Source organism: Denticeps clupeoides, unplaced genomic scaffold (genome assembly GCF_900700375.1).
Source record: "Denticeps clupeoides unplaced genomic scaffold, fDenClu1.1, whole genome shotgun sequence".
In the NCBI taxonomy this organism is placed as follows: Eukaryota; Metazoa; Chordata; class Actinopteri; order Clupeiformes; family Denticipitidae; genus Denticeps; species Denticeps clupeoides.
In genome coordinates this window covers 121,802-148,552 of record NW_021630083.1, presented here as the reverse complement: position 1 = coordinate 148,552, position 26,751 = coordinate 121,802, and the positions used below count along the sequence as shown (strand labels likewise).

Below are 26,751 nucleotides of genomic sequence, written 5' to 3'. Positions count from 1 at the left end.
CCCATTTACCCCCTTTTCTACTTCAGCCATTAAAACATCACCTGAGACTTGGGGGAACATTCTGATTAGTCAACTTACCTACATAATTACACATATGTACAGATCATTGTTTCTACCCAACATTCTGTTCAGAAACACAGATTAATTCTGTTCTACAAACCATTGAACCAACATAACAAATGTATCTAAATTCTGTTCCGTTTCAATTTCGTATTATTTTATAATCAAGCCACCAGTTTGAGTTGCACCGCTGTCTGATGGTTGAGTAGTGGAGGTTCCATCACTGGTGTTGTTGAGGGAGGAGGTGGCAGTGCTGGTGTCATGGTTGCAGGCGGAAGTTACGACTGGCGCTACTGTCGAGGATGTAGGTGGTGATTGTGGCACTTCTGTTGGGGTTGTAGGTGGTGGCGGCGGCATTAACATCATAGGTGGTTGTGGCCGCGCTACTGTTGTAATTTCAAGTGATGCTGGTGCTACTGTTCAGGTTGGAGGTGGTGACTTCAGCACTACAGTTGTGGTTGGAGGTGCCGACTGCGCTACTGAAATGGTTGGAGGTGGTGGTGGCGGTGGCAGTGCTGTCATAAGTTGAAGTTGGTAGGGGCGCTGCTGTCATGGTTTGTGGTTTAAGCTGGTAGTGGCGCTGGTGCTACCGTCATGATTGGAGATGTGACGGTGGCACTGCTCTCTAGGTTGGAGGTGGTGACTTCAGCACTACTGTTAGTTAAAGGTGGTGGCAGCGCTACCGTTGGTGTTGGAGGTGGTGGTTGCAGCGGCACTACCCTTCTGGTTTGAGATAATGCTGGCACTACTGTCGTGGTTGGGGGTGGCGGTGGCAGCGCTGCTGTTGTACGTTGAATGTGGTGGTGGTGGCTCTACTGTTATGGTTGGAAACGCTGCTGGTTGCGGTGCTGCTGTCATGGTTTGAAGTGGTGGTGGCGGCTCTGCTGTCGTTGGAGGCAGTGCTGGAAGTGGTGCTACTGTCATGGTTTGAGGTAGAGATGGTGGAGGAGGTACTTTGGTCGTGGTTGGAGGTGGTGGCAGCATTTTTGTCATGGTTGAAGGTGGTGCTGATGGCAGTGCTGCAGTTGTGGTTGGAGTTGGTGCTGGTGGCATCTCTGTTATCATGGTTGGTGCTGCTGGCCACACTGTTATCGTGGTTGGAGGCACTACTGTCGTGGTTGGTGCTGGTGGCAACACTGTTGTTGTGGTTGGAGGCAGTGGCAGTGCTGTTGTCATAGTCTGGTGTGGTGGTGATTCTACTGTGATGGTTGATGCTGATTGTGGCAATTGGAGGCGATAGCGGTGCTTTTATTGTAGTTGGAGTGGGTGGTGGCGCTGTTGTCATGGTGCTGGTGGCCTTACTGTTGTCGGAGGCAGTGGCGGCACTGTTGTCGCGGTAGGAGGCAGCGGCGCTTCTGACGTGGTTGGGTGCTGGTGGCGGCGCTAGTGTCGGCGTTGGTGCTGGTGGCCACACTGTTGTCGTGGTTCGAGGTGTTGGAGGCGGTGGCGGTGGTGGTGCTGGTGGTGGCGCTAGTGTCGGCGTTGGTGCTGGTGGCCACACTGTTGTCACGGTTGGAGGTGTTGGAGGCGGTGGTGGCGGCGCTAGTGTCGGCGTTGGTGCTGGTGGCCACACTGTTGTCGTGGTTCGAGGTGTTGGAGGTGGTGGTGGTGCTGGTGGCGTTGCTAGTGTCGGCGTTGGTGCTGGAGGCGGCGTCGGTGCTGGTGGCCACACTGTTGTCACGGTTCGAGGTGTCGGAGGTGGTGGTGGCGGCGATACTGCCGCGGTTGGAGGAGTTGGAGGCGGTGGCGGCGATACTGCCGCGGTTGAAGGTGTTGGAGGCGGTGGCTGCACTGTTGTCACGGTTCGAGGTGTCGGAGGCGGTGGTGGTGCTGGTGGCGGCGCTAGTGTCGGCGTTGGTGCTGGTGGCCACACTGTTGTCACGGTTGGAGGTGTTGGGAGGCGGTGGCAGCGCTACTGTCGCGGTTGGAGGTGTCGGAGGCGGCGTTGGTGCTAGTGTCGGCGTTGGCGCTGGCGGCCACACTGTTGTCGCGGTTAAAGCCGGTGGTCGTACTACCGGCCTCATTGCCGGTCGCCGGGGGCGTCCTGGTGCTCCCAGGGCACGGGGTCGTTTTCGTCGGCATGGGAACCGCCCTCGCGCTCGTGCCAGAACTGCTCCAGGTCGGGCAGCACCACGCCGTCGTTGGGGGGGCTGTCTGGCTGGCGGGCGTCGTCCTCGGGCTTGGGGAGGTGGGCGGTCTCGGGGCGGGGCGTGGGGGACCTGGGCGCGGTGGGCGTGTGGGGGCCGGCCTTGGGCTTGGTGGGCGGCGGCTTGCGGAGGGTGAGGCGGCGCCACAGGTCCTTGTAGCTCTCGCGGAACTCGTCGGACAGGGCGAGGACCAGCAGGGGGTCCAGCAGCGCCGCGCCGAACACCAGGACCTTGGCGGCCACGGAGAGGAGCGGCGGGGGCGTGGCGGCCGCGTGCCGGGACCACACCCACCACACCCACTGCGGGAGCCACAGCGTCGCCATGGTGACGGTCAGGCCGAACAGCGTGAGCGTGAGCTTGCGGGAGCGCATCTGCGCGCGCAGGTTCTGCGTCTTGCTGCATCGCCGCCGGCAGCGGCCGCGCGCGCGCCAGAAGTAGAGCAGCGCGAGCAGCAGCGGCGCGCAGTACGTCATCAGCGGGTACAGCTTGACGTACACGGACATGAAGGCGCGCGCGTCGCCGGGCACCACCCGCGCGCACACGAGCGCGCCGCCCGCGCCGCCCGCGCCGCCCGCCGGACGCAGCTCCGCGAAGAGCGCGTCAGGCAGCGCGGCGACGCCGCCCAGCGTCCAGAGCAGCAGCAGCAGCAGCGCGACGCTCTTGGCGCGGATGGTGACGTGTTTGGTGGGCTCGCTGACGTAGCGCTCGCACGCTTTGGCCATGACGGCCACGGTGACGCTCTTGGCCGCCGTGCACGCCTGCAGGACCCAGTCGCAGCTCTTGCACGCCAGCCAGCCGAGCGTCCAGGCGGGGCGGGAGAAGGCGGCGGCCCGGAGCGGCGCGGAGACCGTCAGCAGCAGCGCGTCGGCGGCCAGGAGGTTGAGGATCAGCGCGTTGATGAGTGACAGCTTGGTCTTGCGCGCGCTGCTCACCAGCGCCGCCGCCGCCGTGACGTTGAGCGCGAGGCCGACGACGCAGATGAGCGCGAGTGTCGCCGGCACCGCCAGCCGCAGGTCCCCAGGAGGGAGGTGGTGGTGCGCGCCGCTGGCGCTGGCGTTGGCGCCCGGGGTGTCCATGGTGTCCACGGTGTCCATCCGGTCTCCGGCGGCACGTCAGCGTCTTTCTGATGAAGTTGCTGCTGGCGACCTGCTCCAGATGCCCCTTTATGAAGGGCGCGAGTGAGTGACAGCTGCGACCCCCAGCCGGCGACGTTTCATGTCACGAGGCCAATTAAAGACCCGCTTCATTAATTATTGCTCTCATTAGCGTACGTTAATGGGGTCAGAGGTCCTGAAAATTCCGATAAATGGTCGATTTTCATATTTAATCTTTCTCACTCAGCTCATATTGTACACGCACACACACACTCACACACACACACACACACACAGAAAGTTGATTTAACTCCGTGTGTGTTTCTGTGGAAGAAGGAGAGTGACAGCTCAGCAGGTGATGAAGAATGACCTTTGTGTGAGTGTGTGTGTGTGTGTGTGTGTGTGTGTGTGTGTGAGTGCATGTGAGTGTGTGTGGGGTGGTGAGGAACAGGTAAGGAAGCGCACTGAGGTCCCCTTCATCAAGGTACATTTCTGTCTGTGTTTTTCAGGCTAAAATGTAAAACGCCCCAGATGAGAACCGACATGGAACCATAACTTGACCTGACATATCAAAGATTAACACAACAGATGTTTTAAAAAGAAAAATTATTTCAGAGACTTCACCCACTTTGTGCTGCAGTCAAGAGATGTTATTAAATGAAATAATAATGAAATGACTCCCAATAACCACCAATAACAATAAATGACTTCAAATCTCTTGTGAACATGAAGGAAAATGAAGGATTTTATTTGGGAGATTATGAGTGCTAGAACAGTTCTGCATGTTCTGCTCAGTAAACTGTGTTGCTGTGCAGGCCGACACCCATCTGTCATACTGGAGCATTAAAGTCTGTAAACGGGACTTCTGGTTATGAGCTTTAAATCCGCCATGCACTCACATTTCTATAAGCTGGTGGCCATACTGCATCTTCTAGAACGTCAGGGCCTGTGGATGTTCTGTGCGTGTGTGCAGTTTTCCGTGCTCAGACATTTTAAACCCAGAAGAAGTATCAGGATGGACGTTAGTCTCCGTCTTTTGAAAGACCAGAGGAAAAACTCAGTAATGTGGTGAACGTGTTTTATTGGGCATCTCCAACTTCCCTATCCCATGATACAAGTGCAGCCCACAGCGATGCTCTCCACCGCCGTCCGGTAACGGGACCGGCACCGCGCTTTCCGCGGTTTCTCCCGCCGCTGTGGACAGTGGCGTCGCCGCACCGGGATTTTGGTGTAGATGAGCACGCTGGTCATGGAGCGGTCCTCCTGCATGGTGAAGGGGTTGATGCAGCCCGTGCAGGAGCACTTGGCCTCAGGGATGTCCACTGGCTTCCGGTTTTCGTCGTGGTTGATCCTGTTCAAGGTGGACCGTCACGTTTATCACAGTGACCCCGCTACGGAACCCTGTCTGATTCCGCTTAGAATTTCCAGATCTGCTAGATCGCTAATGCGCCACACCCTGTTCCGTCACTATTAAACACAATGAAAGCTCCACTTGGAGATGTAATATTATAAATAGTATAATGAAGATGTTTTAGATTGTGCTCAGCTTGTTGTACGAACCTGTAAGACCACGGTGAAAGGCTTCTGCTGTTAGACATCCACAGCTGGCGGTCCACCACACACTTACTTTTGGAGAGCGCCGGGTTGCTCCGGACCTGCGACACCATGTTCTCGATGCTCTTTTCAAAGTTCACCTCCCCACGGACCTCGGTGTCTCCATCGATCAGGTCAGGAGAGATTCTGTGAGGGTTGGGGTGGGGTTGTTTGGGTGTGGTTGGCCGCCGTCGTCTTTCTTGTGCCTTCTTCTGCTGCTGCTCACTTACTACGAGTGTGATGAGCATCGCCAACGTCACAACCACCTGCAGAAGGTCATGGTCCAGTTAGGAAATCTCACTTCTACTGAAAAGTTCCTTTTTTAGGTGCAGTTCAGATGCATCTAGAATTTCTGCTCTTTTATTCTATAAAGTAAATATCCGACCAGACTGTAATGTTACCAAAAAATGAATTCGCATCATTGGAGTTTATTTCTAGAATAATGCTCTTTAACTGCAGAGTATACATTTTAGCGTAGAGTAGAAATGTTCTATTTAAAAAGTGTTATTTAAAACATCTACCTTATGTGGATCTAAAAGATTTACAAGCATTCTTTAACGTTCCAGCATTGGCATGCTCTTAATTCTTTAACGTTTGCCGTTTTCAGGCCTTAATGGTTGAAATATTGAGACTAACGTGGAGCTGAAATATTTATATGCTAAACAGTAGACGGTTTAAATAAAACTGATTAAGTTAAAAGTTCATTTTTAGGTAAATTGTCTTTAAGTGACATCTTTAAGTAAAGCCGTATATTAAAATGCCGTATAATGTTCATACCTTAACACTGCAGAAATTCATGGTTCCCTATAGCAGAATCCAGAGTGGCGAGCGTGCTGTCCTGCTTCATTTGTCGGGTGTGATCTTCAGGGAAGCGTGCAGGTGCACCAGCATCCCCCGTGTGACCTCTACCTGTGCGTGCCATCAATAGGTTCCCGACATGACACCTGGGCGGCCGAAAGCAAGCTGCAAAAAGGCATCGCATGAACAAATGATACGTTCCAGAGCTCAATTTCTGCATAATACGTAATAATGTAATTATAAGATCCATGACTATTAAAACACAAGTTGGAAATTACCAGCACTTTGTGGGATCTGTTTTCTCCCCAAAACTGTGTTTTCTTCCATACACGACAAAACACACACTTCACCACATCCAGGGAACTCCCTCCACCTGAATGCACTGCACCACAGCGGATGTTTGCATCTCTGAAAGCCGCTGTGTGTTCTTGTATGCGTTTTGCCCAAACACGCCCATACACCCAAAACCCACAAAAGAAGCGCACCTGGACCTGCCCTTTATCTGCGACGGCACTCGGCCTTCAGGCTGAAGAATAGATAACCGCGAGCCAACTGGAGCCGACTAAAGAGACCGGGAATGAATGGTCCCAGGAATAATGTTGGGTCGCTACGTTCCCTGGGGTTAGGGTCATTTATTTTAGGTCTGAAGCTTTAAAACACAATAGGCTTACATTGTCTCCTCTAGATAAAAAGAGATGCCACATCCTCTTTCATATGAATTATGAATATTCAATAAGGATACAAATGTGTATCGTTTATGAATCAATATAATCTATATTAATGTGAGTTGTATGGTTTATCCATCTATCTATGCATTTTAATCATTACTATCCATCCTAGCCACTAAGCGCACCGATTATAATAAATGGAATTTGCCACACAGTCCCAGCTCTCTGTAATCCCGTTTAGTTCGTTGTTATCGCGAGATTTGTGCGGGAACTAATTCCAGCGGAAATACGTCACGATTCTCTTTTCCGGCGGCCATAGCGGAGTGTCGGCAGGGTAAGCGCCTGATGCTAACATGAAATAAAACATCTTCATCCATCCTCGCTTGTTTAGCGTTCTGTTGGCGTCTTGTCGACTCTTTGTGTTTGTCAGCCGTTCGCCGTTATTTTGCGTTAAGTATTACGGTTTTAGTTAATGATAAAGTCCACGGATGTTGACTGAAGTTACACGTTATTTTGCGCTGTTGCCCCTGTCACTTTTCTGTAATAGTTTAAAAACGCTCGTCGCGTCATGAGCGTGTCGCTGCCGTGTTCACTCTTGGATGCTAAATGTCCCCTGAAAGCCTGAATTCCGATTTAAACTCGGTTCCGGTGGTTGTGCCGGGTTAAGATGTTCCGTCTATATCTTCTTAACTCATGTGGAAAATGCAGTAAAGAGTTGGAATGATGTGCGAGCGTCTCTTCTCTGGCTTATTTAATGTTTTAAATAAATGAATAAACGGACTGATTTGATGTCTTGTGTGGTTTGTAGCAGCCATCATGAAGCTCAACCCGTTTGTGACGTCCTCCCGGCGCAAGAACCGCAAGAGGCACTTTAATGCCCCATCCCACATCCGCAGGAAGATCATGTCCTCCCCCCTGTCCAAGGAGCTCCGGCAGAAGTACAACGTGCGGTCCATGCCCATCCGCAAGGACGACGAGGTCCAGGTGAGTCTCATGTCCCCAACACTACAGTGGACGTCGAGGGTGGTGGTAGCCTAGCGGGTAACACACTCGCCTATGAACCAGAAGACCCAGGTTCACCATTGTGTTCCTGAGCAAGACACTTAACCCTGAGTCTCCAGGGAGGGACTGTCCCTGTAACTACTGATTGTAAGTCGCTCTGGATATGTGCGTCTGGTAAATGCTGTAAATGGGATGTAGACTTTGTCACAATAGCACTTGGTACAATAATACAAGATCGTGGTCCAGCCCACCAGCTCGTCGTGCAAAATTCCAATAGAGAAATAAAAAAAATACACATGTAATAAATACAAATCGATAATAGAATGTGCAATACTGGTGATGTTGCGGGTAAGGAAGTGGACCTGTAATCGGAAGGTTCGAATCCTGAGGTGCCCACACGCAGCTCCCCTGTCATGGCTGCCCACTGTCTCTTGACTGTGAGATGTCCTCTGTATGTACTGTGTGCTGTGCCTATCTTCACTTAAGTGGACTCAGCAATGAAAACCAGGACGGGCCATCTTAAAAGCAGCTTTTATTCATACGCAACTCGAACAAAACTGTTCTCCGTATACGTTCTTTCTCACAGTGTGAAGTAGTGTTCACACAACGTGCAACAGGCTGTAAAAATCCAGTGCAGTTTGTATATATTAGTTTTATTTCTTGTCTTGTTTTCTGTCTTTAACTGTGTACCACACTGAGTCGACTGCAGATTAAATTTCATTGTTCCTTGAAAAGTGACAATGACGATAAAGATTTTGTATGTTCTACAGAATGTTTTTATTTTAGTATGTGGGCAGTTTTGAGTTTTAAGTGTGTGTGTGTGTGTGTGTGTGTGTGTGTGTGTTCAGGTGGTCCGCGGTCACTACAAGGGCCAGCAGATCGGTAAAGTGGTCCAGGTCTACAGAAAGAAGTACGTGATCTACATCGAGCGAGTCCAGCGTGAGAAGGCCAATGGAACCACAGTCCACGTCGGCATCCATCCCAGCAAGGTACACACTGACAGTGTGTGTGTGTGTGTGTGTGTGTGTGTGTGTGTGTGTGTGTGTGTGTGTGTGTGTGTGTTTTTTAATAGGTGAAGGAGTCTCTCTTCAGGTCAGGTTTGGTGATTGGTGCCCCAGACCAGTGGTGGCCTAGCGGTTAGGGAGGCGGACCTGTAATCAGAAGGATTAGGGTTTGAATCCCAGTCCGCCGAGGTGCCACTGAGCAAAGCACCGTCCCCACACACTCCTCCCCGGGCGCCTGTCATGGTGCCCACTGTTCACTCAGGGTGATTGGATAAATGCACAAATCCACTGTGTGCTGTGCTGCTATGTATCACATGTGACAATCACATTGATAGAACTGCCAAGGTTCTAACCACACACTGCTCCACAGTGTATCACAATCACTTCACTTTTATTCTATTATTTCTGTCCTGATTCTGGACACTGTTTTCTCTCCATCTGATCTTCTTCATTCCAGCTGTAACATCACATCTTTCTCGGTCCTGCAGGTGGTGATCACCAGGCTAAAGCTGGACAAGGATCGCAAGAAGATCCTGGAGCGTAAAGCCAAATCTCGCCAGGATGGCAAGGAGAAGGGCAAATATAAGGAGGAGACCATCGAGAAGATGCAGGAGTGAACGTGATTTTGATCAATAAAAAGTTTAAAAGCGAGTCTCTGTCTTTGTCTGTTTTCTGTGCTGAAGCCCGCAGTTCCACAGGAATCATGAGTTTGGGTGGTGGAACACTGATTCTCATCCCACCACCTCATCACATCTGAAGAGCAGGAACACAGCGGACTGACCACCATTCAGGTTCTGTTTTAGAACCTTTCCTGTGGATGGGTGGTAGTAGCCTAGTGGGTAACACACTCGCCTGTGAACCAGAAGACCCAGGTTCAAATCCCACTTACTACCATTGTGTCCCTGAGCAGGACACTTAACCCTGAGTGTCTCCAGGGGGGGACTGTCCCTGTAACTACTGATTGTAAGTTTCTCTGGATAAGGACATCTGGTAAATGCTGTAAATGTCAACTCTGAATACGTGCAGAGATTCAGCCAGACTGCTGCCTGGAAAAAAGCCTTAAATCATCTGTAAATAATTTTTTCTCCTAAACTGAATATCAGTACTACATCCTGCACTTTAATCTCTCACCGCCTCAACACTGTGCTGCTGTGTTATCATGTCATATCACTAATACTACCATTATTATCATAGTATATCATATACACTATATACTAAATACATGCACACACTGATATACAGTCATATCACTCCTACTGACATTATTATAGTACATCATATACCATATACACTATATACATCCACACTTATATACTGTAATATCACTACTACTGTCATTATTATCATAGTATATCATATACCATATACACTATATACTAAATACATCCACATACTAATATGCTGTCATATCACTACTACTGACATTATTATCATAGTATATCATATACCATATACACTATATACATCCACACTGATATACTGTAATATCACTACTACTGTCATTATTATCATAGTATATCATATACCATATACACTTTATACTAAATACATCCACACAGCGATATATTATCATATTGCTGCTACTTGTCTGCCTGCTTTGTTTAGTTTGTCTCGACCTGCACTATTTTATGGGACAGTCCACAATGTCCCTTGTGGATTGACAAAGTTCTGTGGCTGCAGAATGAAACGTCTCTACATTAAAGAAAGAAAGTCCAGTTGCCGCCATGTGTTGTTGGTCTCTCCGTCTTTTTTTATTTATTTTTTTTGGTCTCTCCGTCTTTTTTTATTTTTTTTTTGGTCTCTCCGTCTTTTTTTAATTTTTTTTGGTCTCTCCGTCTTTATTTTTTTATTTTGGTCTCTCCGTCTTTTTTTATTTTTTTTGGTCTCTCCGTCTTTTTTTTATTTTTTTTGGTCTCTTCGTCTTTTTTTTATTTTGGTCTCTCCGTCTTTTTTTTTTTTTTTTTTTGGTCTCTCCGTCTTTTTTTTTATTTTGGTCTCTCCGTCTTTTTTTTTTTTTATTTTGGTCTCTCCGTCTTTTTTTTATTTTTGTCTCTCCGTCTTTTTTTTAATTTTTTTGGTCTCTCCGTCTTTTTTAATTTTTTTTGGTCTCTCCGTCTTTTTTAATTTTTTGGTCTCTCCGTCTTTTTAATTTTTTTGGTCTCTCCGTCTTTTTTTAATTTTTTTGGTCTCTCCGTCTTTTTTTTTTTTTTGGTCTCTCCGTCTTTTTTTATTTTTTTGGTCTCTCCGTCTTTTTTTATTTTTTTGGTCTCTCCGTCTTTTTTTTATTTTTTTGGTCTCTCCGTCTTTTTTAATTTTTTTGGTCTCTCCGTCTTTTTTTAATTTTTTTGGTCTCTCCGTCTTTTTTTTTTTATTTTGGTCTCTCCGTCTTTTTTTTATTTTTTTTGGTCTCTCCGTCTTTTTTTTATTTTTTTGGTCTCTCCGTCTTTTTTTTATTTTTTTTGGTCTCTCCGTCTTTTTTTTTTTTTTTTGGTCTCTCCGTCTTTTTTTTTTTTTTATTTTGGTCTCTCCGTCTTTTTTTTATTTTTTTTGGTCTCTCCGTCTTTTTTTTATTTTTTTGGTCTCTCCGTCTTTTTTTTTTTTTTTTGGTCTCTCCGTCTTTTTTTTTTTTTTATTTTGGTCTCTCCGTCTTTTTTTATTTTTTTGGTCTCTCCGTCTTTTTTTTAATTTTTTTGGGTCTCTCCGTCTCTTTTTATTTTTTTTTGGGTCTCTCCGTCTTTTTTTATTTTTTTTGGTCTCTCCGTCTTTTTTTTATTTTTTTTTTGGGTCTCTCCGTCTTTTTTTATTTTTTTGGTCTCTCCGTCTTTTTTTATTTTTTTGGGTCTCTCCGTCTCTTTTTATTTTTTTTTGTGGGTCTCTCCGTCTTTTTTTTTTTTTTTTTGGTCTCTCCGTCTTTTTTTATTTTTTTTTTTGGGTCTCTCCGTCTTTTTTTATTTTTTTGGGTCTCTCCGTCTTTGTATTTCCCTGAAGGCGGAAGTGCTGCGCGTCGCGTCACTCGTGGAGTTGCGGCGGAGCAGCGATGGCGGAGTTGCGCTTCGTGGTCGCCGTGTCCGTCATGACGGCGTTCTGGGGACTCGTGGGCGTAGTGGCGCCGTTTCTGGTCCCTAAAGGACCCAACAGGGGGTGAGAGACGGAACCGCGTTCCTTCCTTTCTGCTTCAACTTGTAAACTTGCTGCGTGCTTCTCTGTGGTTCTAGAGTGCGGATTCTTAGTTTGGTGTGTTGAGATTGTGGAAGTTCTGCTTGTTCCAGTCATGAACATGTGATGGGAACTTGGAACTCGGTCTGATGTCCCCTTCTTCTTCCTGCAGGGTTGTTGTTACGATGCTGGTTCTGACCGCGGTTTGCTGCTACCTGTTGTAAGTAACCGTCCACAGGAAAGGTTCTGAGGTTCTAAAACAGAACCTGAAGGGTGTTCAGTCCGCCGTGTTCCTGCTCTTCAGATGTGACGAAGTCATCTGGACAGCAGGAATGGCGTCTGTTCTCCAACATCTATTATTTATGAGTGGAACACATGTAATATGCAGCCGGGAGAACTGAAGGTGTCCTGTCCTGTCCTGTCCTGTCCTGTCCTGCAGCTGGCTGATCGCCATCCTGGCCCAACTCAACCCGCTGTTCGGCCCGGCGCTGCGGAACGACACCGTGTGGTACCTGCAGAACCACTGGCCCTGAGCGCGGTAGCACTGGGGGAACCGGTTGTAGTTCTCCCCCCGTAAACACCACGCGTGACCTGTAAACCCCGCCCTCTGTAAACCCCGCCCTCTGTAGGCCCCGCCCTCTCTTCATTTCAATAAACGTATTCATGTTTGTAAATGAACGCTGCGTCACTGTTCACGTTGGTTTCACCGTTTATTAAAACGTAATCAGACGTCGCGGGGGATCCGGGGGCGAGTGGCTGTACAGTCGCACTCCTCCCGCCACGCCCCGCTGACCTCTGACCCCTTGCGCTGGCACGTGGGGCAGCAGGCCGTGGTCCCGGCGCGGCGGCAGGACGGGCAGCTGAGGACGAGCTGGCGGCAGCGGCGGGTGGAGCAGAGCTGGTACTGATCCCAGGAGGCGCCGCAGTACCGACACGCTGCAAACACGACAGTCACGTGACCACAGAAGAGCACCAATCAGCACGCGGCGGGGACTGTCCCACGTGCGCAGCAGCTCTCACCTGAGATGATGTCGGCGTTGGACGCGATGGCGTAACGCTCGTCAAACACGAACAGCTTCCCACGGTAGAAGCCATCAGGAAAGCGCTCCAGGTACTTCTGGATTCCACCCTTGAGCTGGTAGACTTCCTTACACACTTCCTGCAGGACGTCCCACCAACACACACAATGGTGAACCAGCAACAAGTCGTCCAAAGGACAGAACGCAGGGTCTTACCTTGGAACAGAGGTAGGCGGAGCCTCTCTCGCAGCGGACACCTCCGGTGCAGTACATCAGAACCCGCTTCCCTCGGAACAGCTCCAGGTTCTGATCCACATAGTCCGGGAAGTAGCTGAACTTCCGGATGTCTGGAGCGAGACAGCAGCTGAACTGGCCCTGAAAGAACGTCAGACTTCAGAACCCTGTTCCCCACGTGCCCAGCTCTGATGTTCCTCAAACCACAGTGGCAGAGATGCTGACAATTTTACTCTCGTAGAAGTTCCTGCAGTCCAGCAGCACCGTGTCACCACAAGTGTCCCTGCTGGACAGCAGGGCCCGGACTTCTTCATGAAACTCCTCCGGTTCTAGGTGGCTTCCTTCCAAATGAACAACACATGAGGATCACATTCTTCCCTCTAAACGCACACCTACCAAACACACACTCACCGGCACGCCTGTACGAGATGAGCGCCGGGTCCACGCCCATCGGTACGATCTCCTCGAACACGCCCACTCTGAGCTCCGGGAAGCAGTGAGCTCCGCCTTCACTCCGCTACGGAACAGCAGCACAGTTACCGTCATTTGAAATCTTGACGAGAACACCTGATACATGAGGTGGAGAAGTACGCGGTTCTAAACGGTTCTAATCTGTGTGAGATCTCCGCCCGGTCACCTTGAAGTCGTCCTCCTGCATGCATCTGAAGGTCGGGTGGGCGAGCATGGCGCGGCGGTACAGACCCGTGGAGACTCTGGTCCCGCCCACCGTGCCGTTAATTCCCTCCGTCGCCACTCGCACCTGCGTCCAGGAGACAGGATGACGGGCGGAAGGCGGAAAGCGGCGCCGGGGCGGACAGAAAAGCGGGTACCTTTCCGGTGAGGCGGAGCCGCTGACACAGTTCTCGCTGCCAGGCGCTGATCTGCTGGGGATTCGGTAAATCGCAGTAGCAGTAGAACAGTAGAACCTCACCGGTGCCTCTGTGGGACAACAGAACCGGGGTGTTAGTAGCCTAGTGAACCAGAAGACCCAGGTTCAAACCCCACTTACTACCATCGTGTCCCTGAGCAAGACACAACCAGGGGGACTGTCCTCTGGATAAGGGCGTCTGATAAATGCCGTAAATGTAAAATGTAACCGTCAGCACTGAGAACTTTGGCAGGTCTATGGACCACCGAACCACGGGAACCGCAAACATAAAAGAACATCGGCCGGACCGCAGAACCGTCGGCACCAGGAATGTGAGTCCGACCAGGAAACGTTGGCAAGACCGCAGAACCATTGACACTGGGGACATCGGCCGGACCACAGAACAGTCAGCACAAGGAACGTGAGTCAGACCGCAGAACCGCCGGCACCTGGAAATGTTGGTTGTGGGGAGTTGTGGGGTCTCTACCGTGTCAGATCTTCTCCTGAAAGGTGGCTGATGTCTGGTATCCATGACGACACGTCCCCACCCTCCTCCTCCTCCATCTTCGGTTGCTGCTGCTGCAGCAGGGCGGCTGTGGTCAGATCCTGGATCTCAGGGCTGTGGGTCCGGGAGACATGTTGGTGGATGCCCGTGGTGTTGGTGAAGATCTGGCCACAGCAGGTCCACTGAGACATGGAGGTCTTCCTGGATTCCACGAAAATAGCAAACATCTACACAAAAAAAGACACAAAGCTTCCAAACTTCCATAACTCGCACTGTTTCGAGAATTCTGCAATTAAAATGTTTAACTTATAAAGCCCGCACCTTCTTGCTCGCCAGTCTGCAGCGTTTGTTAGGTTTTAGCTGCTGGTCAAGCAGGTCCAGGTCCTCCACCTTCAGGTGACGCAGCGGGTTCTCCTCCATGATCAGCTGTCAATTAATCCAGCTACGGAGAAGATCGATCATTTTTACACACAAAGTACAACTTCCCTGCGCGCGCTGAGCGGTGGGACGTAATGCGCATGCGCAGGATCTCACAGCAATTATTTAAGATAAATGTAAATTTAATACATCACACCAAACCGACGCTGTCCAGTATATGCAGAAGAAATACAATAGTAAATAATGTATAAAAGAACAAACTTGGCACCTTCGCATTGCGCCTGCGCGTAATTATCTACCGCCGGGTCACGACTGAAGTTCCACCGGAAGTGCTCGAGCCCGCTTCGCCTGTGTTTTTGTGCTGCGGCGCTCCACGTTTTTCTTCGTTTGATTCAAATCTGGTTTAGAGCTGCGAATTTTGGTCTTTTTTTTTACTTTGGGGAAATTAACATGTCCCGGAGGCGACACAGTGACGAAAATGACGGTGCGTGTTTTTCTATTTGCGTTATAACGGTTTTAATATTTGTATGAATCGTGTGTCGTTTTTGTCTGGTCGCATATAGCGTGGGAGTCTCTGGAGGCATGTGGGATTACATTACATTACATTACATTACATGAGATTACAATTCATTAGATGTAGTGAAGTGGCGCGTACAAAGTTGTCACCATCTCGCTTCTTTCAGGCGCGCAGCCGCACAAGAGACGGCGGACCTCCGAACCGATGGAGATCGAGGACCGTCTGGAGTCTCTGATCTGTCGAGTGGGAGAGAAGGTGACCCCTAACCCCTCACCCCTTACACTCTCTTTACTCCGTCCACGCGTCCTATCCTGCCTGTCGTTTTTTCTTCTTGCAGAGTACATCTTCTCTTGAAAGTAACCTGGAAGGTTTGGCGGGGGTCCTGGAGGCCGATCTCCCCAACTACAAAACCAAGATCCTCCGCATATTATGTTCTGTGTAGGTCAAATATAATGTTCGTTATATTATATTCAAATAAATAATATACATAACCCGCAACTGTTCCTCACACAAACTCCTCTGTGTATATGTGTCTCTCTCTCTCTCTCTGCGTTCTCTCTCTCTCCATGCTTTGTTTAACAGGGCGCGGATGCTACCTGAGAAGCTGACCGTGTACACCACCCTCGTCGGCCTTCTGAACGCTCGCAACTACAACTTTGGAGGAGAGTTTGTGGAGGCCATGATCCGTCAGCTGAAGGAGACCCTCAAGTCGAACCTGTACACTGAGGCGCTGTACCTGGTGCGGTTCTACTCTGGAGGTTCTCGTGTTGGTTGTTTTTTTTCCGTGTCTGAATCCTGCGTCTTCTGCAGGTACGCTTCTTGTGTGACTTGGTGAACTGCCACGTGATCGCAGCACCTTCCATGGTGGCCATGTTTGAGAACTTCGTCAGTGTCACACAGGAGGAGGACGTTCCTCAGGTGAGGGACTTGTGTGGTGAGAAGCTGATGAAGGTGCTGCAGGGCGGGGCCCAGTTCATGTATTTGTTTGTGTAGGTGCGCTGTGACTGGTACGTGTACACCGTGCTGTCCTCTCTGCCCTGGGTGGGGAAGGAGCTGTATGAGAAGAAGGACGTGGAGATGGACCGACTCCTTGGACAAATCGAAGTTTATCTGAAGTGAGTTTCTGCTTCTGGGGGGTGAACTGCACCAGAAAGCGGGTCCTGACCGCTGAGTCTGTGTTGCAGGGGACGCCAGAAGACCCACGTTCCCATGCTGCAGGTGTGGACTGCAGAGAAGCCACACCCCCAGGAAGAGGTCAGACAAGAGTTTAGATGGATTTTTGTCCAGCAGTAATGATCAGGGCTCCAGATGTGATCAGAAGCATTTAGCCACTAAACACACACACACCAAGACCCACATTTTATTACATTTTAAGGACCAGGTGAACCCACTTGTTTCAACCTCTAAAACAAACTGATCGATTAGTGAAACGTGGACCCGTCTGAAATGAGGTGAACCTCAGGAGTTGGTCTCACTCAGGTCCAATGTAAGTTGTTGATTGATTTTGGATTGATATGTGACTGGTTCCTCTTGCTCTGTCTGCAGTATCTGGACTGTCTGTGGGCTCAGGTGCAGAAGCTGAAGAAGGATCGGTGGCAGGAGCGTCACATCCTGCGTCCCTACATCGCTTTTGACAGTGTCCTGTGTGAGGCGCTGCAGCACAACCTGCCTCCGTTTACGCCCCCCGCCCACTCGCACGACGCCATCTACCCCATGCCCCGCGTCGTCTTCCGCATGTTCGACTACACCGACGCCCCGGAGGTGACCTGTCTGTGTTTGAGGTGACATCGCCTTGCTGGTGGACTGTTTAGTGACATTTTCTTTTGTCAGGGTCCTGTGATGCCCGGCAGTCACTCGGTGGAGCGCTATGTGATCGAGGAGAACCTCAACTGCATCATCAAATCCCACTGGAGGGAGAGGAAGACCTGGTGAGTCTCTTCTGTGTGGACGAGTGAGTGAGCGAGAGAGAGAGACCCAGATAGACTTCCTTATTAACTCTATGACCCTTGACCCTTTGTTGTCTCCAGTGCTGCCCAGCTGCTCAGTTACCCAGGGAAGAGCAAGATTCCTCTGAACTACCATATTGTGGAGGTATTTATCACCCCCCCAGCCTCACACACACACACACACACACACACACACACACACCCGAATGTGATAACTTCTCCTTTGGTCAGGTGATCTTCGGGCAGCTATTCCAGCTGCCGTCTCCCCCACACATTGACGTGATGTACACCACCCTGCTGATAGAACTCTGCAAGCTGCAGCCCGGATCTTTGCCGCAAGTTGTATCCTTGTGTGTGTGTGTGTGTGTGTGTGTGAGAAAGTGATTGTCATTGTGAAACACTGCAGCACAGCACACTGTGTCTCAGTGAAACGTGTCCTCTGTATTTAACCTGCATAACCCTTAGTAACAGTGGGCAGCCATGACAGGTGCCCGGTGCAGCGTGTGTGTGTTGAATGAGTTGACTTAACTCTTGAATTCAGTTGGCCCAGGCTACAGAGATGATGTACATGAGACTGGATACCATGAACACAACCTGCATAGACCGGTATGTTTTATCACACACACACACACACACACACACACACAGCCTGGTGTGTGTCTACCACTATGTACCATCCGACCTCTACAACTAATACAAAATGCAGCAGCACGACTGATCTTCAACCTTCCCAAGTTCTCCACACCGCCCCTCTGCTACGTTCCTCCACTGGCTCCCAGTAGCTGCACGCATCAGGTTCTAAATACTGATGCTGGCCTACAAAGCCAAACATGGAGTAGCACCATCCTACCTCACAGCCCTTATTACACCTCACACTGCACCTGGTATACTCCGAGCCTCCAGTACTGCTCGCCTGGTCCCTCCATCTCTGAAGGTACGAGGAAGACGCTCATCTAGACTCTTCTCCGTCTTGGCCCCTCGGTGGTGGAATGAACTTCCAGCTCAGTCACTGAGCACCTTCACACAGCAGCTCAACACCTTCCTCTTTAGAGAAGATTTAGATTAAATTGTAATTGTCTTGTTGTCGAACTTTGTACAGAATCTACAACAGAGTGAATAAAATAGATGTATTCATAGTTGGGGTCCTAGTGAACCGGAATTGATCTCTTCATCGATGGTAACTTGAGCACGTTGTAAGTCGCTCTGGATACGGGTGTCTGGTAAATGCTGTAAATGTAAAAATGTAAATGTGTGTAATGAACATGATGCATGTTATATTTTACAGGTTCATCAACTGGTTTTCTCACCATCTCAGTAATTTTCAGTTTCGATGGAGCTGGGATGACTGGTGAGTAGGGTGGGGGTGTGTGTGTGTGTGTGTGTGTTGGAGGATTCAATCAGTGTGTGTCTCTGCAGGGCTGACTGTCTGACTGTGGACCTGGATAAACCCAAACCCAAATTCGTCAGAGAGGTTCTAGAGAAATCCATGAGGTACAGAATTACACACAGTCACAGTCTGCAGGTTAGTTGGTGTGCTAATGAAGTGTGTGTGTGTGTGTGTGTGTGTGTGTTTTTTGCTCTCAGGTTGTCCTATCATCAGCGCATTGTTGACATCGTCCCACCGAGTTTCTCTGTGTTGATCCCGGCTGAACCGATTTTCCAATACAAATACGGAGATGAGAGCAGCAGTGAGAGACACACACACACACACACACACATTTTAGAGCTGTGCACAGAATTCTACATAATTCATCAATCACCGGTTTAGGTTCGTTGCTCGCTTACCCGGTGACCATCACAGTTGGCAACGCAATCAAGAACAGAGCGTCCAACGAGGAGATTCTCACAGTCCTGAGGGACGTCCCCAACCCCAACCAGGAGGAGGATGATGGTGAGACATTGTGACATTTCTCATTGTCATGTGTGTGTTTTTGGATGAATCATTTATATTTGCTTATGCTACATTTTGAAGAATCCAATGGAAGAAATCTATTTAATAATTGTTGTATCAGAAGAAAGCAAAGTATTTTTGAATATTTTTTTTCCTCTTCATTTCTGCTTTGTTCACTATTGTCATAATCAAAAGCCGCTTGATGGGATGCTCATTAACATGAGTGAATGAAAGAAAGTGTTCAGCATAAACCTTCAGGACTGTTGGACACAGTCCCTGTTGTCCAACTTGGTAAAGAGAAGCAATGCTAGCATCACAGCAAAAGCTCCCTGATTTGGAGAGCTGCAAATCTTCAACTTTTTCTGATTGTGTGTGTGTGTGTGTGTGTGTGTGTGTGTGTGTGTGTGTGTGTGTGTGTGTGTGTGTGTGTGTAGATGAAGGTGAGGGCTTTAACCCTCTGAAGATCGAGGTCTTCCTCCAGACTCTTCTTCACCTGGCAGCCAAGTCCTTCAGCCACTCATTCAGCGCCCTCGCCAAGTAAGTGCGGTTGTGCTCTCTCATTGTCCATGGTGGACAGGGTTAAGATGCCATTAAATACATAAGAAAAGATAAACATTGTCATTGTCACTTTGAAATTTAAGGTGCTGTCAACCAAATATAATAGTAGGTGGGTGGTAGTATGAACCAGAAGACCCAGGTTCAAATCCCACTTACTACCATTGCATTCCTGACTAAGACACTTAACCCTAAGTTGCTAGAGGGGGGGACTGTCCCTGTAATACTGATTGTAAGTCGCTCTGGATAAGGGCGCCTGGTAAATGCTGTAAATGTAAAATGTAGTAGTAAATATAGAGTGAGCAGCTCGCTTATAATGTGTGTGTGTGTGTGTGTGTTAGGTTCCATGAGGTGCTGAAGACACTGAGTGACAGTGATGAGGGTAAACTCGACGTCCTCAGGGTCGTGTATGACGTTTGGCGGAACCACCCACAGGTCAGAAAGAGGTCAAAGTTCATCTACAGCCCATGGACCATGTGTTGAGCTTAGGTTCTGTCCTGCTCCCAGATGATCTCGGTGTTGGTGGATAAGATGATCCGGACACAGATTGTTGACTGCTCTGCTGTAGCCAACTGGATCTTCTCCTCTAACATGGCTCACGACTTCACCAGGTCTTCCAGCTCTTACAGCGTATGCCATGGTTTTAAAGTATTTAATTGTTACAGATCCTGACCCTGGTTAGTTCTGCAGGTTCTATGTGTGGGAGATTCTTCACTCCACCATTAGGAAGATGAACAAACACGTGCAGAAGATCCAAAGGGAGCTAGAGGAAGCCAAAGAGAAGCTGGAGAAACAGCATCACAAGAAGGTAAACTGATTTATTTAAAAAGTTTCAGCCTACAGTGCTGCTCTAAAATGTCTGTGTTTTAGAGGGACAGCGGTGATGAGGAGGACATGGAGAAGCTCAGTGGAGATGAGGAGGGTCAGCTGGAGGAGCAGATCGAACGTCTGCAGGAGAAGGTGGAGTCGGCACAGAGTGAACAGAAGAATCTGTTCCTGGTCATATTCCAGGTATGGAAGTAGGTCCGGTACACGGTCCACTAGTCCCCAGAGGAAAGACACTGACGTGTCCCAATTTCAGAGGTTCATCATGCTGCTGACTGAGCACCTGGTCCGCTGTGAGACGAGTGGCATGGAGTTCAACACCAGCTGGTATAAGAACTGCATCGAGCGCCTGCAGCAGATCTTCCTGATGGTAATGAGCTTCTGAGAAGAAGGGCCCTCTAAACTACAGCTTGAAATCTTGGTCTGGTTTGGTTCAGGCTCAGTTTCTATAATTCCAGTTTGGGTGTGATTTGGTTCTATTTTATTTCTATTATTTCAGTCTGGTTTGGGCCCGGTTTCTATTATTTTGGTCTGCAAACACGAACTTCGGGTCTATAGTACCTATCTTTTCCATATGATTTGCTGCTTGTCAATTTGTTTTTGATGACCGCTTCTGAGTCTGAGACATGGGAAAATTGACCATGTGCATAATGAAAATAATGAGCCAATGGGTTACATGAAATGAGAAAGATTAAAGAAGCTGTACTTGTGGGTGGGTTTTTGTTGGACTCTTGCCACATCAAGTGAACATTTTAGGCCCAATTACATTTCTACACTAACGTGGTCATAACCTATACCCATAACTAGTATTATAATCAGAACCATATCTGTATATGTATGAAATGATCTATTCTCGTCCCATCCTGCAGCACCATGTGACCATCCAGCAGTACATGGGAACCCTGGAGAACCTTCTGTTCACAGCAGAGCTGGACCACCACATCCTGACCGTGTACCAGCAGTTCTGCGCCCTGCAGCTCTGAGACGGCACTGATGACTCCTTTTAGAGAGCGAGAAAGAGAGAGAGTGTGTGTGAGTGTTGGTGCTTAAAACCTTTTTTTTTTTTTTTTAAGAACTCCTGATGTGATGGAACAGAGAGAGCGAGCGAGTGTGAGAGTGAGTGGATCAGAGCCTCGTTTTTTGTGGATATTTTTTTTGTTTTATTGTATCGGCGGTGTGTGTTCTGTCCGCTGTACACGTATCTGTGATGAAATACACTGAAATAGTCTTCCTTTTTTAAAATCGGTGTGGTTTCTTTTATCTGTTGAAGAGATGGACACTCACACACACTTGCATGATAAACACATTATAAAAAAGGTTTGAGTGTGTACTTTTATTATCAAAGCTGAACTTTGACCTTGACCTTTCCTTCAAACAATTTTGTTCATTTTGTCCACCACATCACAAAATACAGACATCTTTATTAATCCATAAATAACAAACCATATTAATATATTCATTTATTGCCTGATATTTGGCATCGTACGTCATTTAATTTCAGCATCAGCTTACACAATGTCCGAAGCACAGTGTGTGAAGGTACTAGATCTGTTCCCATCACGCGTGTGTTACGTGTGTGCAGCGTCGATGTGGTCATGTGACCCTGATAGGACGGGTGTGTGTTCTGTAGCAGCCTGTTCTGCCTGCAGACGTCTGTAGTCTGTGTTGAAGAAGATCACGAACACACACGCTGCTAAACACCAGAGTCCAGCCATCACCAGTACGGGCACTGAGGAGAGAACACACAACACTCAGCATTGTGTTTCTGTATAACAAACAGACATACACTGATGTGTGTGAAATTCCCACCTCTCCAGCTCAGTGTTTCATCTGACACGGCACAGACGGAGAGCGGAGCGCTGGACAGCGGCCGGGCCAAAAGCTGGAGCAAGAACATACACACCATCGACAGGATCTGTCTGCACACACACACACACACACACACACAGTTCAATAATATTTACTTCTGATTTGTACAGTCGAGGACTCACCCAAGGCGTCTCTCACACACACACACACACACACACACACACACACACAGTTCAATAATATTTACTTCTGATTTGTACAGTCGAGGACTCACCCAAGGCGTCTCTCACACACACACACACACCTACGAGACATTCGGAGTTGCCAGTTCACCTACTGTACACGGGAGAAAACACTACATTTATCCAGAGCGCCTTACAACCAGTAGTGAACAGGACAGTCCCCCCCTGGGGACACAAGCATGTTACTACCCCCCTCCACCATGGGCAGAGTATGTAAACTCCAAACACGAGGTTCGAGCAGGGGGTTCAGACGTTCTGCTCATGCTGGTGGCACATGGAGACCCTCTTCTAGCCTCAGACTAGAAAATGAGCATTACGAAGGCAGCGCCGGCGTCTAGTGCCACATTTCCCTTCGTACCCAGCAATGAAGATGATTCCCGCTGACGTGGCTTCACCCACAGGATAAGAACATTCCACAGACAGCTCCATAGCAACGGGGTACATGGCGAATCCGAACAATCCGAAGAGACAGCAGGTGACGGCTACCGAGGTCTTCTGATCTGGCATCTGAGACACCTACAGTGAAAATGAAGTGATTGTCATTGTGAGAACAAAATGTGTCCTCTGCTTTTAACCATCACCTTAGTGGGCAGTGTGTGTGTGTGTGTGTGTGTGTGTGTGTGTGTGTGTGTATTGTCCCTCACCACAGCGAAGATGCTACAGGCCACGGACGCGAGGCAGATGCTGATCTTTGTCGTTTCACTGAACTTCTTGCTCTGGTCCACGTACCAGCTGGTGGCTCCAGCACCCAGCAGACCAAGCAAGATGAACAGGACACCACACTGTCCAGCAAATGCCTGCAGGGGTAAAAGGTCACAGTTGTACAGCAGCTACTGAGCGATTGTGTGTGTGTGTGTGTGTGTGTGTTGTGTACATACATTATTGTAACCCTTCACACACAGGATCTGTTCCAGGAGGGATGTGAAGCAGGTGAACACAGCAACGCCCAGTCCAAAACACAGAAGCAGGATCAAATAGGACCTGTTCTTCAGCAGCTGAACCACAAGCACAGACACACATTACACACTAACACACACTGCACAGTCAGGTTATTTGCACTAAAAAAGTTGGCTGGTGTGCATGTGTGTACCAGTTTGATGCTCTGCACAAATGGCTCTGAACTAGAGTTCTCTGCACTGGCAGAAGGTGGGGTGGGTGGGACACTTTGTCGAAGTCCCACAGTTGCTAGGAAGCAGATGATTGTTGGTGGGATTGAGTAGATAAAGAGCTGAGGGAGAGGAAAGGCAGAGTGATGTGATTCAGTGATTCTGTACATGATTGAGTGATGGTGTATTTCAGTCAGTAATGTTGTATGTGATTCAGTGATGCTGTATTTGAGTCAGTAATACTGTAAGTGATTCAGTAATGCTGTATGTGATTCAGTCATGCTGTATTTGAGTCAGTAATACTGTAAGTGATTCAGTAATGTTGTATGTGATTCAGTCATGCTGTATTTGAGTCAGTAATACTGTAAGTGATTCAGTAATGCTGCATGTGATTCAGTGATGCTGTATTTGAGTCAGTAATACTGTAAATGATTCAGTGATGCTGTATTTGTGTAAGTGATGCTGTACGTGATTCAGTGATGTTGTATTTCAGTCCGTAATGCTGTACGTGATTCAGTGATGCTGAACTTGAAGTTCAGTCTCAGACTTACCAGCATCACAAAGCTACTGGTCGAACTGATAATAACTGGAGACACAATGTTGGCCAGCAGCACACCGAGGGGATTAGCTGAATCAGAGACAATCAAAAGCAGTTATTTTCATCATTCGTTCTTTCTGTTTCCATGCACTTAATACAACTCTATTTATTAATTTATCCAGAGTGGATTATGTTCATTAACATAGCAGCACTAGTGTGTACTGCGTGTGTGTGTGTACTGTGTTTGTGTGTGTGTGTGTGTGAGAGAGAGAGACTGACACATTGATGCTGCCATGTTAGCCATAGCTCTCTGATGTTCTGGGAACCAGAGTGCTGCCAGTTTGGTTGGAGAGAAGATGACCAGTGGTTGAGCAAGACTGCAAACTGTCTGTCCCACCAGGACCAGGGGGAATCGTAGCCAATCCGGCACTGTTGCCAGAGCCCCGGTCATGCGGACAATACTCCCGATCATGTTTAACCAGGAGCCGAGCACAAGCTACACACACACAGATATATGTACTTCCCAGTTTTCACAGTTGTTATGATGCATTTCCTTAGCATATCAATTAATTTAGATAATTTTAGGAAAATATTTCTGGATTACATTTTATTACAGGGTCCAGAAGCATCATTTTACTGCTCCTCCTAATCCTCTAATAATAATAATATATAAAACTCATTCCTGATTTGGTCTGAACTTTACCGTGATACGAAGTCCCCATTTATCAATCATCCACGTGGTGCCACAGCTGACAGGTATGGCCACCACCATGTAGACCATCGAAAGCCAGTTGACCTGATACAGAGACACACCCAGAGTCTTCATGGTCTCATCCGCCACAGGAGCAAACGTCAGCCATAACTGAGACCCATACACACAAATTAGTCAAGTGCATATTGAACATCCTCCACAAACACACATATACCTAATCAATTATTTCAAGAACTAGTATTTTTGATGGTTGGGGTTTTTGTTTTAACTGTGTTTATTGGAATTAGATTATGAGCAATAACAATATTCTCGAGGTTACAAAAGAAAACAGCTCAAACAATCCCCATCTAGACCCCAATAAACAAACAAACAAACAAACAAACAAATAAAACAAAAAAATATATATATACACCCATACATACATACAGATACTACAATAACAGCCTACAATCATCCCCACAATCAACCTATATAAAGAAAAAACCCCACTGCAGAGCTCCATCCAGACATGAACTGTATCACCCAGGAAGAGAAGGGAAATTCTTATTCTTAACCAGATCGAGAAAAGGACCCCAGATCTTTTTAAATGTCTTAAGGGAACCCCTAAGTGAAAGTCTTATCCTTTCCAGTTTAACGAAATAAAGAATATCTTGTATCCAGTGAATTTGGCTGGGAGGTTTAGAGGATTTCCAGTTTGTCGTAATTAATCTTCTCGGATGGCTTGAGTTATTAATTAAATCAGTTCTACAGTCCTACCTAATCCTGGTGCAATTATTAAAACCCCCAACAATCATGGCACCACACATCATATGTAAGCTCCAGGGATGCGTCTACACGAGATTTTACAGTAAATTCCCGTTTTACGGGGTATCGCGTTTATTCGAGGTTTTACGGTACCGTGGCGTTAGACGAGTTGAGCAGACACAGCAGCGCCAGGACGAACCACCTCCTCCTGTAAACTTTAAAGTGGAGCAGCTTCGGGAGGTCCGGGCTGGGTTCGGCCTGGGACGGGATCAGGCCGTCAGACTCCATGGGTTTACGAAAAAACACCAGAAATGCCCTTCAGCATGCTGCTCACGTTTCGAATTGAGCAGAACAAAATATCATAACGAAGTTCTGACAATATTCCGGTCACGCGACTCTGGATTCCACTTCCTCGTTTTTATTCCCACTTTCTTCCGTGTTATGAGGCAGTTAACAAGTAAGAAAAATATGTGTCAACTTTCATATCCACGCTCCGAATTATATCCTGGCCGTTTACCCTCTAGAGCTGATGTGGTTAATAAATAGCTGCAAAAAAGATTTAGAAAATCTGCAGCCTGTCCAGGCCGTTCAGTCCGGGATCATGTCCACTGACGTTGTTCTCTCGGCTTCTCTTTCTCTGTTTCCATATTCCTATCGGACGTTCAGACGCGCGATCGTCTTCGACTTCAGTTTAAAGTTTTTTTCAGTTTAAGTAATTTCTTTTCCCGAGTTTCACTTCCGAATGATGCCGGTTTCCACCCAACTGCAGGTTCAAGTCTGATGTTGCCAGATCAGGCGAAAAAGGCATTTGAATGAAATTAGTTAATATATCAATTCTCATGCTGGACAAATATCTTTTAAAATATAATTTTACGTTAGAAATCGTCATTGTGGGCGAAAAAAAAACACGCTCAAAACTATACAACATAATCAATCACAAAAATAGACCGACATGGCAACAACGTACGTCATGACGCATCCGTATGACGTTGCGCGCCCTGCCTCGCCTTCCGTGGCTCGAAGCACAAGCATGAAGTGCTGCTGACAATTTTGTTTGGTGATCAAGTGTTCAATATCTTTCTTACAATAAAAATTTCAGGAATAATGAATAACAGTTTATTCACTCCGCCCACCTGTTATTTGTTAAGTGAAACCCAAGAAACCCTGTTCTAGACTGTCCTAAAAATAAAACGACTTTGTGTCATTTATGTTCTTATAAGCTTATTTGTTCTTTGCATGGTATTCTGGCAGAAAGTTTAATTACAATTCTATTATTATGTCGCGGTTCTTAACTTTTCATCCTAGTGCACGCCGGGCGCGTTTTCCGCGCATGCGCAGAT

General features: G+C 47.9%; 7 protein-coding genes across 10 annotated transcripts; 3 read left to right on the top strand and 4 right to left on the bottom strand.

Moving 5' to 3' along the window:
• Positions 1 to 1,936: 1,936 nt before the first annotated feature.
• LOC114782468 (probable G-protein coupled receptor 151 protein) lies at positions 1,937 to 3,356 on the bottom strand. The gene has a single exon (XM_028968350.1). It carries the CDS (start codon positions 3,299 to 3,301, stop codon positions 2,081 to 2,083), a length of 1,221 nt encoding a protein of 406 aa, XP_028824183.1. The 5' UTR covers positions 3,302 to 3,356; the 3' UTR covers positions 1,937 to 2,080.
• Positions 3,357 to 4,207: 851 nt separating this feature from the next.
• On the bottom strand, positions 4,208 to 6,081 carry LOC114782469 (interleukin-17B-like). 2 transcript variants are annotated; one of them, XM_028968351.1, is made up of 4 exons: positions 5,971 to 6,081; positions 5,672 to 5,857; positions 4,862 to 5,160; positions 4,208 to 4,652 (listed from the first exon to the last, which is right to left on the bottom strand). In XM_028968351.1, the coding sequence occupies exons 2-4, from the start codon at positions 5,690 to 5,692 to the stop codon at positions 4,403 to 4,405; spliced, it is 570 nt and encodes a 189-aa protein (XP_028824184.1). In that variant the 5' UTR covers positions 5,693 to 5,857; positions 5,971 to 6,081; the 3' UTR covers positions 4,208 to 4,402. The 2 variants fall into 2 exon arrangements, with proteins under 2 accessions (XP_028824184.1, XP_028824185.1); XM_028968352.1 differs by lacking the exon at positions 5,971 to 6,081 and having other exon boundaries at positions 5,672 to 5,936.
• Positions 6,082 to 6,655: 574 nt separating this feature from the next.
• LOC114782470 (60S ribosomal protein L26) lies at positions 6,656 to 9,017 on the top strand. 2 transcript variants are annotated; one of them, XM_028968353.1, is made up of 4 exons: positions 6,656 to 6,694; positions 7,169 to 7,344; positions 8,211 to 8,351; positions 8,855 to 9,017. In XM_028968353.1, the coding sequence occupies exons 2-4, from the start codon at positions 7,177 to 7,179 to the stop codon at positions 8,981 to 8,983; spliced, it is 438 nt and encodes a 145-aa protein (XP_028824186.1). In that variant the 5' UTR covers positions 6,656 to 6,694; positions 7,169 to 7,176; the 3' UTR covers positions 8,984 to 9,017. The 2 variants fall into 2 exon arrangements, with proteins under 2 accessions (XP_028824186.1, XP_028824187.1); XM_028968354.1 differs by having other exon boundaries at positions 6,658 to 6,694; positions 7,172 to 7,344.
• A 2,322-nt stretch (positions 9,018 to 11,339) lies between these two features.
• LOC114782442 (V-type proton ATPase subunit e 1-like) lies at positions 11,340 to 12,200 on the top strand. Its single transcript, XM_028968304.1, has 3 exons — positions 11,340 to 11,507; positions 11,695 to 11,742; positions 11,962 to 12,200. Exons 1-3 carry the CDS (start codon positions 11,404 to 11,406, stop codon positions 12,053 to 12,055), a joined length of 246 nt encoding a protein of 81 aa, XP_028824137.1. The 5' UTR covers positions 11,340 to 11,403; the 3' UTR covers positions 12,056 to 12,200.
• A 13-nt stretch (positions 12,201 to 12,213) lies between these two features.
• Positions 12,214 to 14,766, bottom strand: LOC114782441 (thiosulfate sulfurtransferase/rhodanese-like domain-containing protein 2). Its single transcript, XM_028968303.1, has 9 exons — positions 14,470 to 14,766; positions 14,131 to 14,375; positions 13,606 to 13,714; positions 13,413 to 13,535; positions 13,187 to 13,292; positions 13,001 to 13,116; positions 12,758 to 12,916; positions 12,543 to 12,681; positions 12,214 to 12,458 (listed from the first exon to the last, which is right to left on the bottom strand). Exons 1-9 carry the CDS (start codon positions 14,566 to 14,568, stop codon positions 12,247 to 12,249), a joined length of 1,308 nt encoding a protein of 435 aa, XP_028824136.1. The 5' UTR covers positions 14,569 to 14,766; the 3' UTR covers positions 12,214 to 12,246.
• Positions 14,767 to 14,839: 73 nt separating this feature from the next.
• Positions 14,840 to 21,502, top strand: LOC114782439 (nuclear cap-binding protein subunit 1). Its single transcript, XM_028968299.1, has 23 exons — positions 14,840 to 15,010; positions 15,210 to 15,298; positions 15,381 to 15,481; positions 15,626 to 15,782; positions 15,854 to 15,961; positions 16,037 to 16,158; positions 16,228 to 16,297; positions 16,589 to 16,804; positions 16,874 to 16,971; positions 17,071 to 17,134; positions 17,221 to 17,331; positions 17,531 to 17,595; positions 18,275 to 18,337; positions 18,406 to 18,480; positions 18,574 to 18,677; positions 18,758 to 18,880; positions 19,315 to 19,417; positions 19,777 to 19,870; positions 19,943 to 20,046; positions 20,126 to 20,243; positions 20,306 to 20,446; positions 20,517 to 20,630; positions 21,130 to 21,502. Exons 1-23 carry the CDS (start codon positions 14,977 to 14,979, stop codon positions 21,241 to 21,243), a joined length of 2,388 nt encoding a protein of 795 aa, XP_028824132.1. The 5' UTR covers positions 14,840 to 14,976; the 3' UTR covers positions 21,244 to 21,502.
• Positions 21,503 to 21,574: 72 nt separating this feature from the next.
• Positions 21,575 to 26,224, bottom strand: LOC114782440 (solute carrier family 49 member A3-like). Of its 2 annotated transcripts, none has more exons than XM_028968301.1 (10): positions 25,565 to 26,224; positions 24,659 to 24,817; positions 24,235 to 24,451; positions 23,969 to 24,045; positions 23,402 to 23,539; positions 23,190 to 23,306; positions 22,956 to 23,108; positions 22,670 to 22,827; positions 22,070 to 22,179; positions 21,575 to 21,989 (listed from the first exon to the last, which is right to left on the bottom strand). In XM_028968301.1, the coding sequence occupies exons 1-10, from the start codon at positions 25,697 to 25,699 to the stop codon at positions 21,829 to 21,831; spliced, it is 1,425 nt and encodes a 474-aa protein (XP_028824134.1). In that variant the 5' UTR covers positions 25,700 to 26,224; the 3' UTR covers positions 21,575 to 21,828. The 2 variants fall into 2 exon arrangements, with proteins under 2 accessions (XP_028824134.1, XP_028824135.1); XM_028968302.1 differs by having other exon boundaries at positions 24,659 to 24,751.
• Positions 26,225 to 26,751: the final 527 nt, after the last annotated feature.